This window comes from Ruditapes philippinarum, unplaced genomic scaffold (assembly GCF_026571515.1).
Source record: "Ruditapes philippinarum isolate M1 unplaced genomic scaffold, ASM2657151v2 ctg3863_1_1_1_1, whole genome shotgun sequence".
NCBI classification, from domain to species: Eukaryota; Metazoa; Mollusca; class Bivalvia; order Venerida; family Veneridae; genus Ruditapes; species Ruditapes philippinarum.
Window position 1 is genome coordinate 1,005 of NW_026856707.1, and position 16,299 is coordinate 17,303.

At 34.3% G+C, this 16,299-nt stretch overlaps 1 protein-coding gene across 8 annotated transcripts in view; it reads left to right on the forward strand.

The window, feature by feature from the left end:
* The first annotated feature begins 15,151 nt into the window (after positions 1 to 15,151).
* The window catches only part of LOC132747457 (neurogenic locus Notch protein-like), a 59,620-nt gene continuing 58,472 nt past the window's right edge, over positions 15,152 to 16,299 (forward strand). For 4 of the 8 annotated variants that reach the window (XM_060736842.1, XM_060736844.1, XM_060736843.1 and 1 more), the window contains exon 1: positions 15,154 to 15,437. In XM_060736842.1, the coding sequence (XP_060592825.1) occupies positions 15,389 to 15,437 (49 nt within the window). In that variant the 5' untranslated portion in view covers positions 15,154 to 15,388. Of the gene's footprint in view, positions 15,438 to 16,299 lie in introns of all 8 variants that reach the window. The other 4 variants (XM_060736845.1, XM_060736846.1, XM_060736848.1 and 1 more) reach the window with 2 other exon arrangements.

Here is a 16,299-nt window from a genome sequence, read left to right on the forward strand (position 1 = left end):
TGTTCTTCTTCAAAGTCGTTTGAAATGTCATCATCTTGATGAACACCCTCGTACCTGGTATCATCGACATAATTTGCAGAGTTGTTGCATACAGTGCTTTGGCTCCTAGCCTCTGTAGGTGGTATACTTTTGAATAAACGGTGTAAATGTTTGTCCTGATAAATTTTGCATTGCACATTTCTTTCGTACATTTCCAATAGCTCTTTGGCTGTTAATGTTTTTTCTGCAATATGGCTTATTTAAGGTTTCTCTTATATTGTATATATGGGTTTTGTACAACGTGGTGGTTACGACTGGGATAAGCGTGTTCATGGTGTTGGACTAGGCTTCTCTGCAGATAACAAATGAAGGGGATTAAGATGTTGTTCACGGCTGTTTGGTAGTAAAAACAATTTTCAGGGCGAGGCGAAATTCACGTGGGCAACATTAACCGCCGAAATATAACAGTAGTGTTACTACATTGCTCCGCTATAACCGCGTGCAATTTTACTATAAACCATTTGCTCCGTTTTATAAGTTTTAATGAGCTCTAAATGTATCGCGCGTGTAACTAGACATGTATACACACATATCCACACATTTTGCTTTTCACCATTTACCTTTGTATACAGCGGCCCGAAGTTGTCAATCCCAGTTTGGTTATATGGTTGAGACTCCGTCACGCGCGATTGTGGTAGTTGAGGCATGTTTGGTATTTTGTAAGGCGCGCCTTCCTACCTTCGACACACTTAACATTGACGTTATACAACTTTTACTGTTGCTCTACGTTGTGGAACCCAGTATCTATAGCGAAGATAACTGAGAGTCTGTGAAACACCACAGTGTTGGAAAAAATGCTTTTGACATTTTTCCACAAGTAGCTGTGTAATTATATCATTCTTTTGGAGCAATATGTGATGTTTCGATCCCTCGGTCAAGTTTGATTGTTGGTTGTAGTCTTCCTTGACAGCGCAAAAGACCCTTTTTATCAACAAACAGGTTTAGCTGACTTTGTAAGCTATTTCTCTTTTTTAATGCATTGACGTAAATATATCAGCGTAATGATTCCGCTGCACATGAGTTATCCAAGTGTGTTCCGCTTTACTGATTTCAGTACTTGTAAGGGAACCACTTTTTGAAGGTTTTATGTTCTTCAGTTTCCGTATGAATCGCAATGTTAATGCAGTCACACAAAACAACTTCGTGATAGATGATTATTTTCTGGAGTCAATGCCAAAGGGGGATGAATTCGTATTAATTGACACTTTTCCTTCTTTAATTACACTTCGTTCTGATACAGATTGACAGGTATCGTTACTAGATCAGTTTCACATACTTTAAACCTGTTATGATGCCATTTATCTTCACATTCGCCGAGCCACTCTGCTCCATGCCACCAAAGTGTATTGTTTTTCAGATCACACACATTTGTTCCACGTGTTGCACTATCTACAGGATTTTCCGTAGACTCCACATACTCAAATGGGATATCATTTTCTTTTTCTGAACTCATCCATTTAAGAACACACTCTGTATCAGTGAAGAGATACTTTGGTTTGAACGCTAGCCTAATCTGTGCTTGCACGAATTTCATACACCTGACACCTATTAGTACTCACATGAGCTCCAATCTTTGAATTGTGATTCTCTTTATATATGCTAAACGTGATTTAGCAAATATCAACTCCACTTGTGATGAACTATTATTCCTGTGTATGTAAATTACACAAGAATATGCTTTTTCTGAAGCATCACAAAAGCGAAACCAAATTTGTTGTTTCAGATTGGTTGCCATTCTCTGGCGAAACACATCTTGAAATCTTGACGTTACATATGTTTTTCAAATCTGTTTCATTTTCATTCCACTCAATTTTCATATCATGTGGAACTTTCTTATCCCAGCTGATTCCTTTACTCCAAAGACGTTGACTAAGTAGTTTGCCCCTTAACAGCACTGGTGAAAATAATCCGGATCGTAGTGCACTGCCAATTTTTTAAGTACACTTCTTTTAGTAGTAGTTTCATCAGCATGGGTGATAGGATTTAAAGACACGGTATCTTGTTGTGAATCACAATACATTCCAAGAACTGTTAATGAATTTACTTCAGCTTTGTCTTCTTTGGGTATGAAAGCGTTGAGAATATTCAATGCCCACTCACAGATATTCATGAACGCTGTTTTGAATATTTCCTTTGCTCCGTTGTAGAACGCAATGCCTTCAAAGTCAGTATCGATATCCGTTATTAAGTTATCCACGTTTATGTTATTTTTCACTTTCTCTGCAATCTCGTTGTTGTACAACTCTTAATGAAATTGTATTGTCGCTCAATGTCAGCTACTATGGCAACTCTGCGTATCCTGAATCTAATTAACATCCCACATATATCTTGAAAAATCACAGGTCCGCGATAGATGCACTCGTTTAAACTTAGATTCTGTTTCTTAGTTTTAGCGGAAGCATCGTACACTATCCTGAGTTGTGTGGTGTTTTTCTGTGGAGTAATAACTGGTTGATGCGGGCGGTAATGTAAAAGATGTATGGAAAAAAACAAGGGATCAACAAGGATGTAACCACCCTTTTTTCCAAATGATTGTTGCCCTGGTTAAAGTTGATCGGCTACGTTACTTTGTAGTTTTTTTTTCATTAACTCTGGTTTACCACTTAAACGAGAAACAGCTGACTTTAATCGACCGATGGCAAGTTGTCTGTTGACCGGTAGGTCAAACTCTTCTTCGCGCAAGGGCCACTTAACCTGATAACGATCATTTTGAAATGTTTATGTGTCTCTGAACTTTTTCATTGCTACCTCGTCATTGGTAACGTCTATTTTATCTCTTATACCAATTGTTTCAAGGTTCCAGAAATCTTGTAAGTCAGGCTACGCTTTCATTGACGGATCCAATTTTTTAAACACATTGCTTCTTGTTACATCGTTTGCATAAGTCATTACGAACACATTCACTTCAGAAATGTCTTGTTTGTCCAGTTAGGATCCATCCAAATTTTGATGCAAGTAAGTACAAGCCTGCCTGTATCTCGGATTTACGGGTTTGGGCAACACTATTATCAAGGATGAGGTAGATGCAGTATGAGCATTTCTGATGTGGTTAGTGGTCTCGGCGTTCAGAGGGGAGAGTGTGTTCTGATAGACTCAACCACTTGTGTATAAGCATTTTCAAAACTGTTCTGACAGAGAACTTGGCACAACATTTCTCTGTAGTCTTCCACTTATTGTAGGAACTATATTAGCAGCAATAGTCATATAGCTACGGTTATTGAGTTTCAAATTTAAACTTGTTGACTATTTGTGACGCTAACCGCTCCATAGTATACGACCGCTGTGATCCTGAATCAAGTAGTAACTTTGTTGTTGCTCTAATTGAATTAGATGGATTTATTTTTCCGTCTTAGCTGTTTGCATGAGCACCATGTCATTAGATGAAATGAAAGCAGGTGTGACCGTTTTTATTTCTATTTGCTCCGCTTGAGGACTTTCTCTTAGTTCCTCAGAAATGTGCACTCTTGTTTCTTTAACTTTGAATTTATCGGAACACAGACTTCTGTGATGCGAATTTATTTTGCTACTGTAATCAACTTTGTATTTGCTCTACAATTTTGTGACTTGTGACCATCCTTAACACATATGGAACATGCTCCACGAAGTTGTCGTTTTCTTTCTTCAAGTGTCTTGAAGTTGAAACACTCATCACTCCAATGTTCTCCTTCACAATAGCGGCACTTAGTTGCATATGCTTCACGTTTCTCGAGTTTCACATCTTGTTTGGACATCACTTGTTTCTCTTTCCCATTTTCAGAAGTATCCTTAACATTTGATAAAACTAGTGCCTGAGCAGACATATTATAATGCGAAGTAAAGCTACTTCTCGGAGCATTTGTTTTGGTGAATGCATTTGTTCTGTCAAACATGCGATTTTTTGGCTTGAATTCTTGTTTTTCGGCTTGGTCTCTACTTCTTTTCTCAGCACGTTCACAAGCAATGACATACTCCCGTAATTTTGTGTTCAATATTTTACAGAACATTTCCTGTCTGCTCCGTTTTGTAACTCCAGTTGCACAAACACTTCCTCTGGTGATTTTGAGCGTATGATGGACACATATTCATCTTGATCAATGTTCTAGTTCAATACTTGTAGACTTCGAAGATGTTTTTCTATGTTATCAGACAATGTTTTCAAACTTGATACTTTGTTGTTTGCTGAAGATAGATCTGCTGATTGTAATGCAAATCAATGATTTTCTGTGGGTTTCCGAATCTATCCTTTAAGACATCCACAGCCACTAAATAATTCTCACTAGATAACACAAGGCCAGCTATTGACCTTCTGACGTCACAAAACAATAATTAAACTTTTCCACGTTTGAAATATGAGAATTGTTATGAACTGAATTCCTGAAAGAATCCCAGAATTTCACCGACCTGGTTTATCACCACCAAAGGATATCATCTCCAACTTTGGCAGTTTCTGAGCTTTTTTCTTCATGTCTCATTTCTTGTCTGAAACTAAGTTCGTTTTGCTGTTGCTTTAATTGTGCCGTCATGAGCTTTTGCATATCCTGCTGTAACGAAATAAGCGTTTCACTTGTAGGATCCTCTGGCTGAACACTTTGCAGTTTTTGTTGGTTTTGTTTTGCTTGCTTCAGTTTCCTTTGCACGCCTTCAGATTCAAGAATATTTCCATTGCAGCGTAGCATAACTCACAGTCATCCTTCACTAGCTTGTCAGTTTCTTCATCTTTCTCTGGATTCAATACAGAAGCTAACTTTTCACTCTGCATCTCCACTTTATTTATGTATGTATTGATTTTTTCAATACATTTCACAACATTTGCAATTGCTCCTCTAAATCAATCTCCAAAATGTTAGAATCAAACAGAATTTTCGCTTCATCCAAAGAAGTATATAGTATATTCTTGTACCGAGTCCTTACACCTTTCAAGTACACCACATTTGCCATGTTACTATTTCTCAGTCAGATATGTGTAAAATTCACAAACCTTGTTTTATTTTTTCATGTATTCTCCGTTAGTCACTTGTTCCTTCAGTTTTTGAATATCCGGTTTCTGCTTCTGGCGGCAGTGTCATGAATTATGACACGAATATGCCTTCCAATTTCGTTAATTACATAGATCATTGCTCCTATTAATGTATTTCATGCTTTTGTTTATTTTACTTCTCGCGGGACCAAACAATATGGGGATTTTTACCGCATCGGATTTTGTTTTTTGTTGTTAAAACAAAATTAATTCCTTCACTTTTCACTTATTTATTTTGTAAACAAAATACTTTTGTATTCAAACACTTTAATTAAATAAATTTAGTTTCCACTTTTAGTTCTATATTGAATTCACCTTCCAATACCACATGTTTTCCCTTTTTATAACACAATTTCCGCCAAAAGTAAAATAAGCAAAAGCATGAAATACATGAATAGGAGCAATAACATGTCATTACAATTTTCCGCCAATAGTAAAATAAACAAAATGCATTAATAATATGAAAGGAGCAATGATCTATGTAATTAACCAAATTGGAGCAAAGTCATAACCTATTCGTGAAATTCACGACATAAATTGGACAATGATAGCGCTGGTTCTGGTCAAACATTGGTTCTACTACACCGAAAATGATGATTCGTTTCATTAAAGGTGAAGTCAACCGTTACAATGATGTCAGTTGTTCCAGAATCGAGAGCGAATTATAAAAGTCCCTCGAATAAATTGGTGTGGTAAAAACTAGAGTTTAGAGGGCGATAGAAAATTGCTACCAGAATTCACTTTGAAGGTAAATCATTAGTTCAATCCATAAACATTCCAGACCTAGGTGTTCTAAATCAAGTCTGCGCTTATAGTACTGTGTGTCTTTTACATATAGAACCTTGCCATACGGGTTGCTGGTACGGTCTTGTCTCTCTGGTTGATAAAAGCGAGGTATCCTGATTTCGCTCGAAGATGTATCAGACTTGAGACATGTTTCTGAAAAAGCAAGGAAATCAAAGTGTACACACTCAGCTTCAATAATATCTATCTAATTTGCAATGATTTGGACATTATAAGGTAAGACAAAAAAACATGTTATTTACTATCAAATCTGACAAACAGGAAGACACTGATGAAATATTTGAAGTCGCTCAAGTTTGATAAGGCTTCCATTATAAGGAAGATTGACCATGCGGATGATAAAGCATACACCAGTACAAGAATAAAGTAACCTTAAAAGTTTTTATTTTCCTTGATTGTATACAAAGAAGGAAACGCCTGAGAGGAAATTGATGTTTTCATAAGTTGTTGACGTAATTTTCGTTTATACAAATGACTTGACACTGTGACAAACATAATCATAGTATGCAGAGGAATAAGGCCGCATGGGTGCTTGCAGGAACTTTTGTGTGATATTCATTAAGTAAATGATGTTAGAAATAGAAAGAACAGATTTGCCACAATTATGCACACGTACAACTAAAAATTTACCGGCAGGAAGTATATGCCATCTCAATAAAAACACGAAGATAAGGCTTTAGGTTTATAGATAAAGAGGAAGAATATTAGAAAAAATAAGTTGACATAAACAAGTTTTTGATGATCCAATGGAAATATGTTTTTAAAATGAGAGGAGCGTTGAGTAAGGTATTTAATAAATAAATATTCCAATGTACTTTATGACAGATATTACATATATTTCATTGTTGTTTTTATTTAAGTGGAGTACATACGTTAAGTGAGCTATTCTAAATGGAAGGGAAAAAAGTAAAGAAAGGAAACAACCATGTAAGCTGCAAGTGGTATAACTTATAACTTACTAGGCAATAAGTCAAGTGTTATCTAATGAAAAATGACATCTATTTGTAATGTGTTGTTTAAGTTGCAATTATTAAAGAAGTTATGAACAATCAATATTGCTTTCAGTCTGATCCAATACAGAAATTTACACCATGATAAAGGCGTTCACATTAAGACTGTACAAATGTAAGTCTATAGAAATGTATAAATTCCCTATAACAATATATACACATATCAAGCAATTATCTTCAAAAAGATAAATATTTCACAGAAAAATTTACACAAGATAAAGACTTTCGTATTAAGACTGTACAAATATAAGTATATAGAAAGGTATAAATTCCCTACAACATTATATACAAACATTAGGAAAATATCTTCAATTAAATTAAGTTTACATCATATGTAGAATTGCGATTATCACATTTTTACTATCATGTATGTATGTCTACCAAGTCACTAATATGCTTAAGTAATCAAAAAAAGGGTTTGTTTTTATTGAACTGATTATATAAGTAATCATCAGTAATCATAATGTTTAATGGATATATATTTTCAACAAGACACAAAGTACCTTTACTAATCAATCATTAATCATTATGAAAAATACGCATAATATTGACGATACACTCATTTTCTAATCGATCCTACGAAAAGTTCACCACGAGCACAATGTAGTTGTATCTGTTCAGTTGTAGATAAAAGTTGTTCAGATAAAATGATGGTGCATTAAACTCCGAAGATAATTATATCATAGTCTGTTTTGGGAAGCCGGTCCAGAACTTTTGACACTATTTAGGTCAATTTATAGGATGCGTTGGATTTTGTTAAACTTGACTTGACCATGACAGTTCCATGGAATGCTCAGGCACTGAGTATGTAATGCTCCTTTGCTAGCTGCCGAACCTTATAAAACAATGCATAACGCGCTCGTGTGAGGTCTAATATGTCAGAAAAACCTTGTGTTTTCAAACCCTACCCTGGCTCAATGATGTCACGGGGTCTTTCGCTGGTTTTCTTGTCAACTCGGTGTAACCTATCAATGTCTGTTTGTTTGACTTGATAAGTTAAGTATAGACAAAGCCACTATTCACAAGAAGTTGTGAAGTGAGATATATCATCATGGATATCTGAACGATTCCCGATTGGATGACTTTTATCATGTGGCGCTCCGTTATCAACTCTTTTATTCCCACGCTCGCTATCAACCCATCGATGGGTAGTGTTAAGTTGATACTTCCAACGACCACTCTGTGCTTCTGCGCTTAGTCTTGACAGTTTTTCTTTGTAATGATCTGTACAGTTTGATCGTGAAATTTGTAGATACTGTAATTTATATAAAAAATCAAATCGAACTGATGAATAATAACCTCTTTTACACTTTATAATCATGTGTTTACGTAGCATTCTTCGATGCCGTTTCACTCTGTCGGAGTAGTCTTGGTGAACAGGAAATTCATAATTTATGTCAGATTTACTATTGTTTGCACGTTTAAATTGTGCTACATACTTCGACCAGTACTTTAATTGTTTACGTTAGAAAGGATCATTTGATCTAATTGATGTATTTGTTGTTTTTTTTGTGGGCAAGGGTTTTAATTGTCAAAAATTGTCACGACTGGGAACCTGGTGAAAGCAGGCGAAGCTTGCATCATTGGTGATCGAGATGCAAATTGGGGTATAAAGGTTTGTCGTGTTACCACACCTCCATGTGTTTATGTGCCCGTGGTCGTGCTAAAATCTGGTTGTAAACGTCAGTCCGTTCTACTGCCTTGTAGATTTTCTCAAGTAATAAACCCTTGGGTTAAGGGAGACTTACACGATGTAATTACGTTATGTGGTCGTTGGTTGCTGTCAGTGTGTCACCACACATGAGTTAAATTGCGGTTACACACGTAACACGTCTGTGTTTAGTTATATAACACAAATGCAACATTTTTTACATTCTGACTTATTCTCTCTGGATGGATAAACATCACATTTGCGGTCTCCATTGTTCAGAAGTAATTTCCATTGTTTATTTAAGAAATAACATAGCCGATATACACCTTTCCGGTCGATGTTATTTCGATTCTAACACGATAAAATAAGGAAAATCACTAATGTTATTTTTCAAGCGGAAATAACTTCCGGTGCCGATTTTAGGTATAACGCTGTTCGATTTTCGCACCCTAGTGGTACGAAGATATAGAAATTATCAAACAAAAGAAATGATATGACAAAGACGTTAATTTATCAAGTTTACAACAATAAAAACTTACGTCGTATTGTGTTTACATCAGTGCCCCTTTTATCATTCTTGTAAGTATGAAATAACGTCAGCTTGTTTATGAATGAGTTGTTTACTTAGGATGACGTCATTACGCTGCTTACGGATTGGCGCCGTTTTATCAAAATATTTGTTAACTGATATGGATCAAATATGTGGCGTTAGTGTATGTGAGATATTATTTCGGTATTGTATAAAAAGAAAACATTATACGAACTGAAAATATAATTTATAATCTTTATTTTTGCTTCAAAATGCTTTGTAAACTATGCACTCGAGGGTGAAAACATAACAGCGCATATACAAGTTGTCCCTAACCGGTGTTTATTGGCAGTTTAACACCAGTTTTTTTCCTTCTTTGTCTATAGTGACAAAATCACGTGAGTGTTAGAATAATGGTTTAATTCTAGTTTTGTATAACATGTACACAACACGATATAAAATGAATGCCCATCTTGTCAAGAGACACAACAAATATTAGGTAATGTATCTGCTTATAAAAGAGACTTGTAACCAGCAGTATACTGAAGAACAGAATTTGTTATAAAGGCAACAACCCTTCAGATATAAAAAAATGTTTATATAAGAGCTAGATTGGGATTTTGCATAAGCAAAAGAGTAATGAATTAAAAGAGCACTTGACCCAAAGAAATAAGTACATTTGGTGCAGCTTTTTGTTTTTTGCTTGCTTTTATATTTTGTGTTTTGGCCTCTAGGATCAGGTCATAGTCACTGCCTCTTATAAAAATTAGTTTATAACAAAAGTAAGTAAAGAGCTATTATTGGAAACTAATTTGGGATATTTTCATTGTATTTGGTTTCGCTCTTACATTTGCTACTTGGGCCTCTATGAGCCAGAGTCACTTATTAAAAATAGACAAAAATCCGGCCAATTACTAGTGTTATGATTAAGATCTTATAATCAATCTCGGTATATAGCAGGCTTGTGTAAAGACTTCGCTTTGGATCGCTTTTTCCCCCAAGGGGCAATGTCAATATAATTAAAAATAGAAAAGTTATTTCCGTTCCGTTTAACTTGAATCTATGGCAATTTGCAACAACCAACTTTTATTTTTAAAACAGTAAATTACATATAACTTTGAAGTCCTAAACGATGTTCAAGTCCATGGGTCATCGAATTACAACTGAAACACAACTAATGGGTAAAAAATAAAGATATATTTTTCAGAATAAAATAGTTTGACATCATCTATCGACAACACATGCACCATAGTTACATCAATCTGTTTCTTGTTTTTAAACGTTCACATTTTGAAATAGAAATAAATGGCTTTTGCGGCAGGGTATCTCAGAATTTACTTTAAGATAAAATTTAATTGTCTTTTGACATGACAAATTGCAAAAAAATGACCAATAAATCGAGCCCAAGTCGTTCATCATGTGGATCTACGACAATTTATGTCTGCCTGAGAGACAATCGGAGCAGTATCTCAGCAGTTGCTATCCGCTCCTCGGGCAAGGGTAAAACTCTATATACATTGGGTCATGGCGATAAGTTATGAGTACATGTAGTTTACGTGTTCTTATTACTAGAAATATTCTGTAAATAATGATATGTGTTTTATGAAGTTTTGACATTGACCATTCGGCTACATTATATGATTTTTTGTTATATGTACAGTATACGCATGCATGTGATTACTGAAACTGAAACTGTTCTATTTAATTAAACGCCTATTTCTATATACATATTCAATGGCGTTGTACAAAAGGATAATAAAAGTATGTACATATAGATAAAAAAACAACACATATGCATGGCAAATGAACTACAAAAAATACGTTAAAGATATCAGCCGTGTAAAATATAAAGTATTAAAAACTTTAAAAAAAAAGAAGGAAATAGTTATAAAAAATAACAATAAAAAATAATTTAAAAGAAAAAAAAATTTAATGGTTTTTCAGTAAAAATTTTCAAACACATTTTCCACATCTCTATCAGTTTACAGCCCAATCACAATCTATAAAACAATGCGTAAAATCTCTAAAATAGAAGGTTTTGACATTTTTCTTAACATCCAAAGTCGAAGAACTGTCTTATATACAGAGGCAATTTATTCCAGAGAGTTGGACCAACGGTACTAAAACTTCTGTCGTTAAATGTTTTTTTTTGTTAAAGGGGACAGCAAAACAATAATCCATATTATCGACAGATCTGAGATTTGTCTTTTTATGAGCAGGCTTGTGTAACAGTTCTTGTTAGATAAACCGGAGCATTGCCCATAAAACAGTTATACATTGTACATAGTATTTTAAAATTGATCCTAGCTTTAATTGGTAAACCAAGCAGTTCCAACAAAAGTCTTTGGAACTTATCATATTTCCGCGTTTGCAAAACAAGTTTAGCGACATATTCTGGATATCGCTGTAATGTTCTGTAACTTCAAACTTTCTGAAAATGCCAATAACAATATAGCGTTGCAATAATCCAAATGTGAGATTAACAAGCGACAATACTAAGGATTTTTTGGTGAGCGTCCCTGAGTTCAGATATTGCGAATGCCTCTTTATTCTCAAATAATTTAACGATAGCAGTTCTACACTTGGGTCTTAAAACATGTGTTGAGAATCTTAAGGCCCTCGTCCCTAAGTAGGCACCTAAGTATCTTATGACACTGACATTTTGAATTTTTCACCGGCGATATGAATTTCCTTTATATTGAAACATTTTACCAAGTTGGGCTTTTACTACCAACATAATGAATTCTGTCTTAGTGGTGTTCATTTTGAGTTTATTGGCATTCATCCAGTCATTGATGATTACAGCACTGTCTTCAAAGTTGCTTTATAGCGTAAGTTCATTGGTCACTGAAGTTGGTCGAAAAGCGTTGACTAGCAATGTGGTCATCAGCAAAGCCGTACACAGATATGGATGGTGGTATCACATCAAATAGGGTTCCCGCATATGTGAGATAGAGCCACGGACCAAGACAGCTCCCCTGAGGTACACTGCATTCCAGCAATCGTGGAGTCGATTCAGTAGAATTAACACTGACGCGACAACTACGAGGTCGCAGGTACGAGTCCACCCAAGCTAACACGGTACCATTGACACCGTACTGACTGTGTAACACGTCGAGTAGAATGTTGTGGTCAACGGTGTCGAAAGCTGCACTTAGATCTATTGCAATTAGAGCTGTGAGCTACTGACGGGATATATTCTGAAAAAAAAACTCTTAAACTTTTGTACATGTTTAAGCAAAATATGCCGGGGCGCGTTCTTTATATTCGAAGACTGTACTTAAAACTTTTTTCTAAGGCAAACACAATTCATAAAAATTGCATAACCGGAAACGGCAATTTAATACCCCTTGTACATGAAATGTCAACCGCGTATGACAAACTGTCTGTATTTGACGGCACATAAGGCAATGCCACCCGACTGTCAGCGCTCCAGGTCAAGATGGTGTTTCCTGATGTCAGCGACGTCACTGGGAGTTTCTTCGATATCTGACGTGTCGTGCGTCACTTATAACTTCTCTTGTAGCGTCCGTTACATTCATTACATCTCCGATGTCTATAAATCTTCTGATTAAATAATATGTTTTTGTACCACTCTTGAGGTACATATTAGGCACTTGTGACAATTTATAGCTTTATCCTTTTTTATATTCTATTCTTTTCATCAAATTCTATTGAAAAAGATAAATAGGTAACTCTCGGCGGGAGACATTTTATTATTATAACATTATATTCTCTGACGCTCCTATTTGTAAGAAACTTTCAATGACTGCATATTAAAAAGCAAATTTGAAGTTAAGAAGGGACAATTAACTTTTTATATCCAAATTTCGGTGATCAAAATAATCCTTATAAAGTTCTTTTTATGAATTCCAAAAACTAAACCGACATTGAAGCATTCATTCAATACCGATCTTTTGTTTCTTTTGAGCTGTCATTGGAATGTTCTTTGTGTAAAAGATACCTTATATCAAAATACTTACATGTGACTGTTATAAATATCGCACGACATACCCGCCTGATTTAGCGGATATCAGAGGGAATTTCCCTTTTATAAACTAGGTTAATTATTTTTCAAAACTTTCATGTGGGCAAAAATTCGTATGACAGCATTGAATACAATTCAATGTTGGCGTGGTTAAATTAATTGAGTGGTTAAATTTACATAAAGGCGAATAGCTTAATTATTAAAAAAAGAAACTGATTTTCTTTCAATGCAAACATTTTTGTATATGCAGTATCATGGAAATTCAATTTGCTGTCAATAAAACCTGATCATATTGCAAAACAAAATCCATGTCAAACAGCAGTTAAGTATTATTATGTCGGTGAAATATCATTGTGTTGGTAAAGAAGTTCAAGGTTATTTAACATACTGATAAAGAAAAACAATGATTACAATTTTCCATGAATTCAAATTTTCTCCCAGCTTAGTTTATTTAGGAAATAGATATCAATTATGAGTGCATTGTTGTAGAATAATGCACGGTTTGAGTTATATAAGGAGGAATATAATCACGAAGGCCGATAGGCCTGAGTGATTAATTACAAAGCATTTGAACGAAAACCGTGCATTATTATAATACAATGCACGAAAAATTGATATACATATTTCCATTCTAACACGTCAAGGAAAATATATAGTTGGACTATATGTTTGGTGGTGGAATTTTTTTCGCCTCAGAGTTTCCAATAGAAACGTTTTTTTAAGGCTGTTCCGGTCGGTTGAAAATAAACGGTCGTTAAGTGTACCGTTTGCAGAAACATTTTAAATTTTGAAAACGTTGATAACTTTTGTTGTGTCTATTTTATTTCACTTTAGATTTTGCAAGCAAAAATAGAGTATTTATAGTAAATAAATGTGAAAATCCACTGGTTTGCGATCTTGAAAAAGTGTTCTTGTTTTGATTGTTTTTGTACGTGCTGTTTGGCGCTACATTGTGACGTCAGGTAAACAACACTTTAAACGTTTATACAGCGTTAACGACCGAATTAAAGATATTGGTGTTCGGATTCATTTTCTTAGTTAGACCATTTTCTTTCATTCATGATAGTTTTCAAAACAAAATTCGAGAAAAAACTGTTTTGTATTCAAACAATGTGTCTGCTTGAAAATATACAAGGAGATAATAAGAACGGCGAGTGCATTGTTGTAGAATAATGCACGCTTCTGGCCTTCTTTGTTTATATAGAAAAAAATCCGATAGTGTAAGAATGTAATACAAAACAGAAAAAAACGACAAATTAATTCATAATTAATCATAAATACAACACTAACGATATATAATATATGACTACATCGTCTTTGTTTTTGATATAATCAAACTTAAAAAATGAAGAAATATCTTGGTAAAGAAATGTTTCAAAATTACACACGCCACTTTAAATGTAAGGTTATGATATTGATAAGCCACAATTGATTCTTTTGAGTCATATTATTTGAAATATTTACGTTGTTTTCATGACTTTCGGCAAAAAATAGGTAGGTAATTGAAGGACGTCTCTGGCCGAGTGGTTCTTGACTTCAAACCACTTGCCTGTTACCGCTGTGGTTTCGGATCCCACCAACATTTTTTGAATGTGAGGAAGCTATCAGGCAAGCTTACGGAAGTCGGTGCCTCTATTTAAGTACCCGCCCGTGCCTGAAATAATGCACGGCACAAATAAAGCTGTAAAAGTCACCACAAAATCTCTTATATGTTGGTTTGGCGTAAAACTCAACCGAAAATATATCATCCTATTTGAATGACATTTCACCTCTGTAAAAGCCTATCAATTCTAGTATTCCCTTAACAACTGACAAAAGCGAACTTTAAACAAAATTGGAATCTTATCTTATTATACATAAAATAATATCTGGTGAGAATACAAAAGTCTGGTAAGCTAACATACTGTTTGAATTTATGCATGTTTTGGCTGTAGGATTAGGTTAAAAGATATTAAACTTATATTTAGAAATTAGTTGTAACAAGTTTCTAATATTATAGTTTAAACGGTGTTTGACAGTTAATTGGCAATAATTTTTTTCCTAATCGATGTGGCGTTGAAATCGCAGTACAATCAATGATTATATATTTTTTTGAAAGGCGATATTTATTATCGTATTATTATGTTTTAGAATAGCTAAGACTGATTCACATTGGTTAATGTTTGTCAAACAGGATAAATATATTAATCTCATATCTTCTTGAAATTACCTAATGTTAGATCACATTGTACAATAACGCTTCTTAATAACCGGTTATTTTGTGCATTTGTCATATACGTATCACCATTTTGTTAGTTAAATATATCAGAATGTGTAAAAAAGATTTGTAATTTCGGAAGGAACAATTACAAATAGACATTTACTGTGAAATATGTATGTGTTTGTTGATCTGTTTGTTCTTTGGATTGGACTTTTTACAGGTAAGACAATGGCTTTTAATTATGTATTTAATGTGCATGTTTTTCCTGTGTTACATTTAAAAATGTAGTTTCTTATATTTAGTAAATATATTTATATCAATTTAGAATGTATTTTTGGAGAATTGAGTACAAAGGAAATATAGGCATTAGAGATTTATTACAAATTCTAACACTATCGGAAATTGTTTCTATATAAACAAAGAAGGCCCGAAGCGTGCATTATTCTGCAACAATGCACTCGCCGTTCTTATTATCTCCCTGTGTATTTTCACATTGAGGGCGCCATTTTGTTTGAAAAATCTGATAAATAAAAGACAATTTTTTGTCGAATTTTGTTGTGCAAACTATCTACAATGAAAGAAAATGGTGTAACTAAGAAAATGAATCCGCACACCAATATCTTTAATTCAGTCGTTAACGCTATACAGACGTTTAAAGTGTTGTTACATGACGTCACAATATAGCGCCAAACAGCACGTGCAAAACAATCAAATCAAGTACGCAATTTTAATGTCGCAAACGAGTTAAGTTTTACATTTATTTCAATTTTAATAATTTGTATTTCGCTTGAAAAATTATAGAGTGAAATAAAATAAACAAACAAAGTTTTATCAACGTTTTCAAAATTCGTTATTCTTAAAATGTTTTTCTGCACACGGCAGATTTAACGACAGCCTTTAAAGAACGTTTCTATTGGAAACTCTCAGGCGAAAACAAATTTAACCACCAAACATAAAGTCCAACTTTATAATGATAATCATAATTTTTCTTGACGTGTTAGAATGGAAATAGATAAATTCTGAGTGATTATCGGCCTTCGTGATTATATTACTACGCATTTTAACGAATAACGTGCATTAAT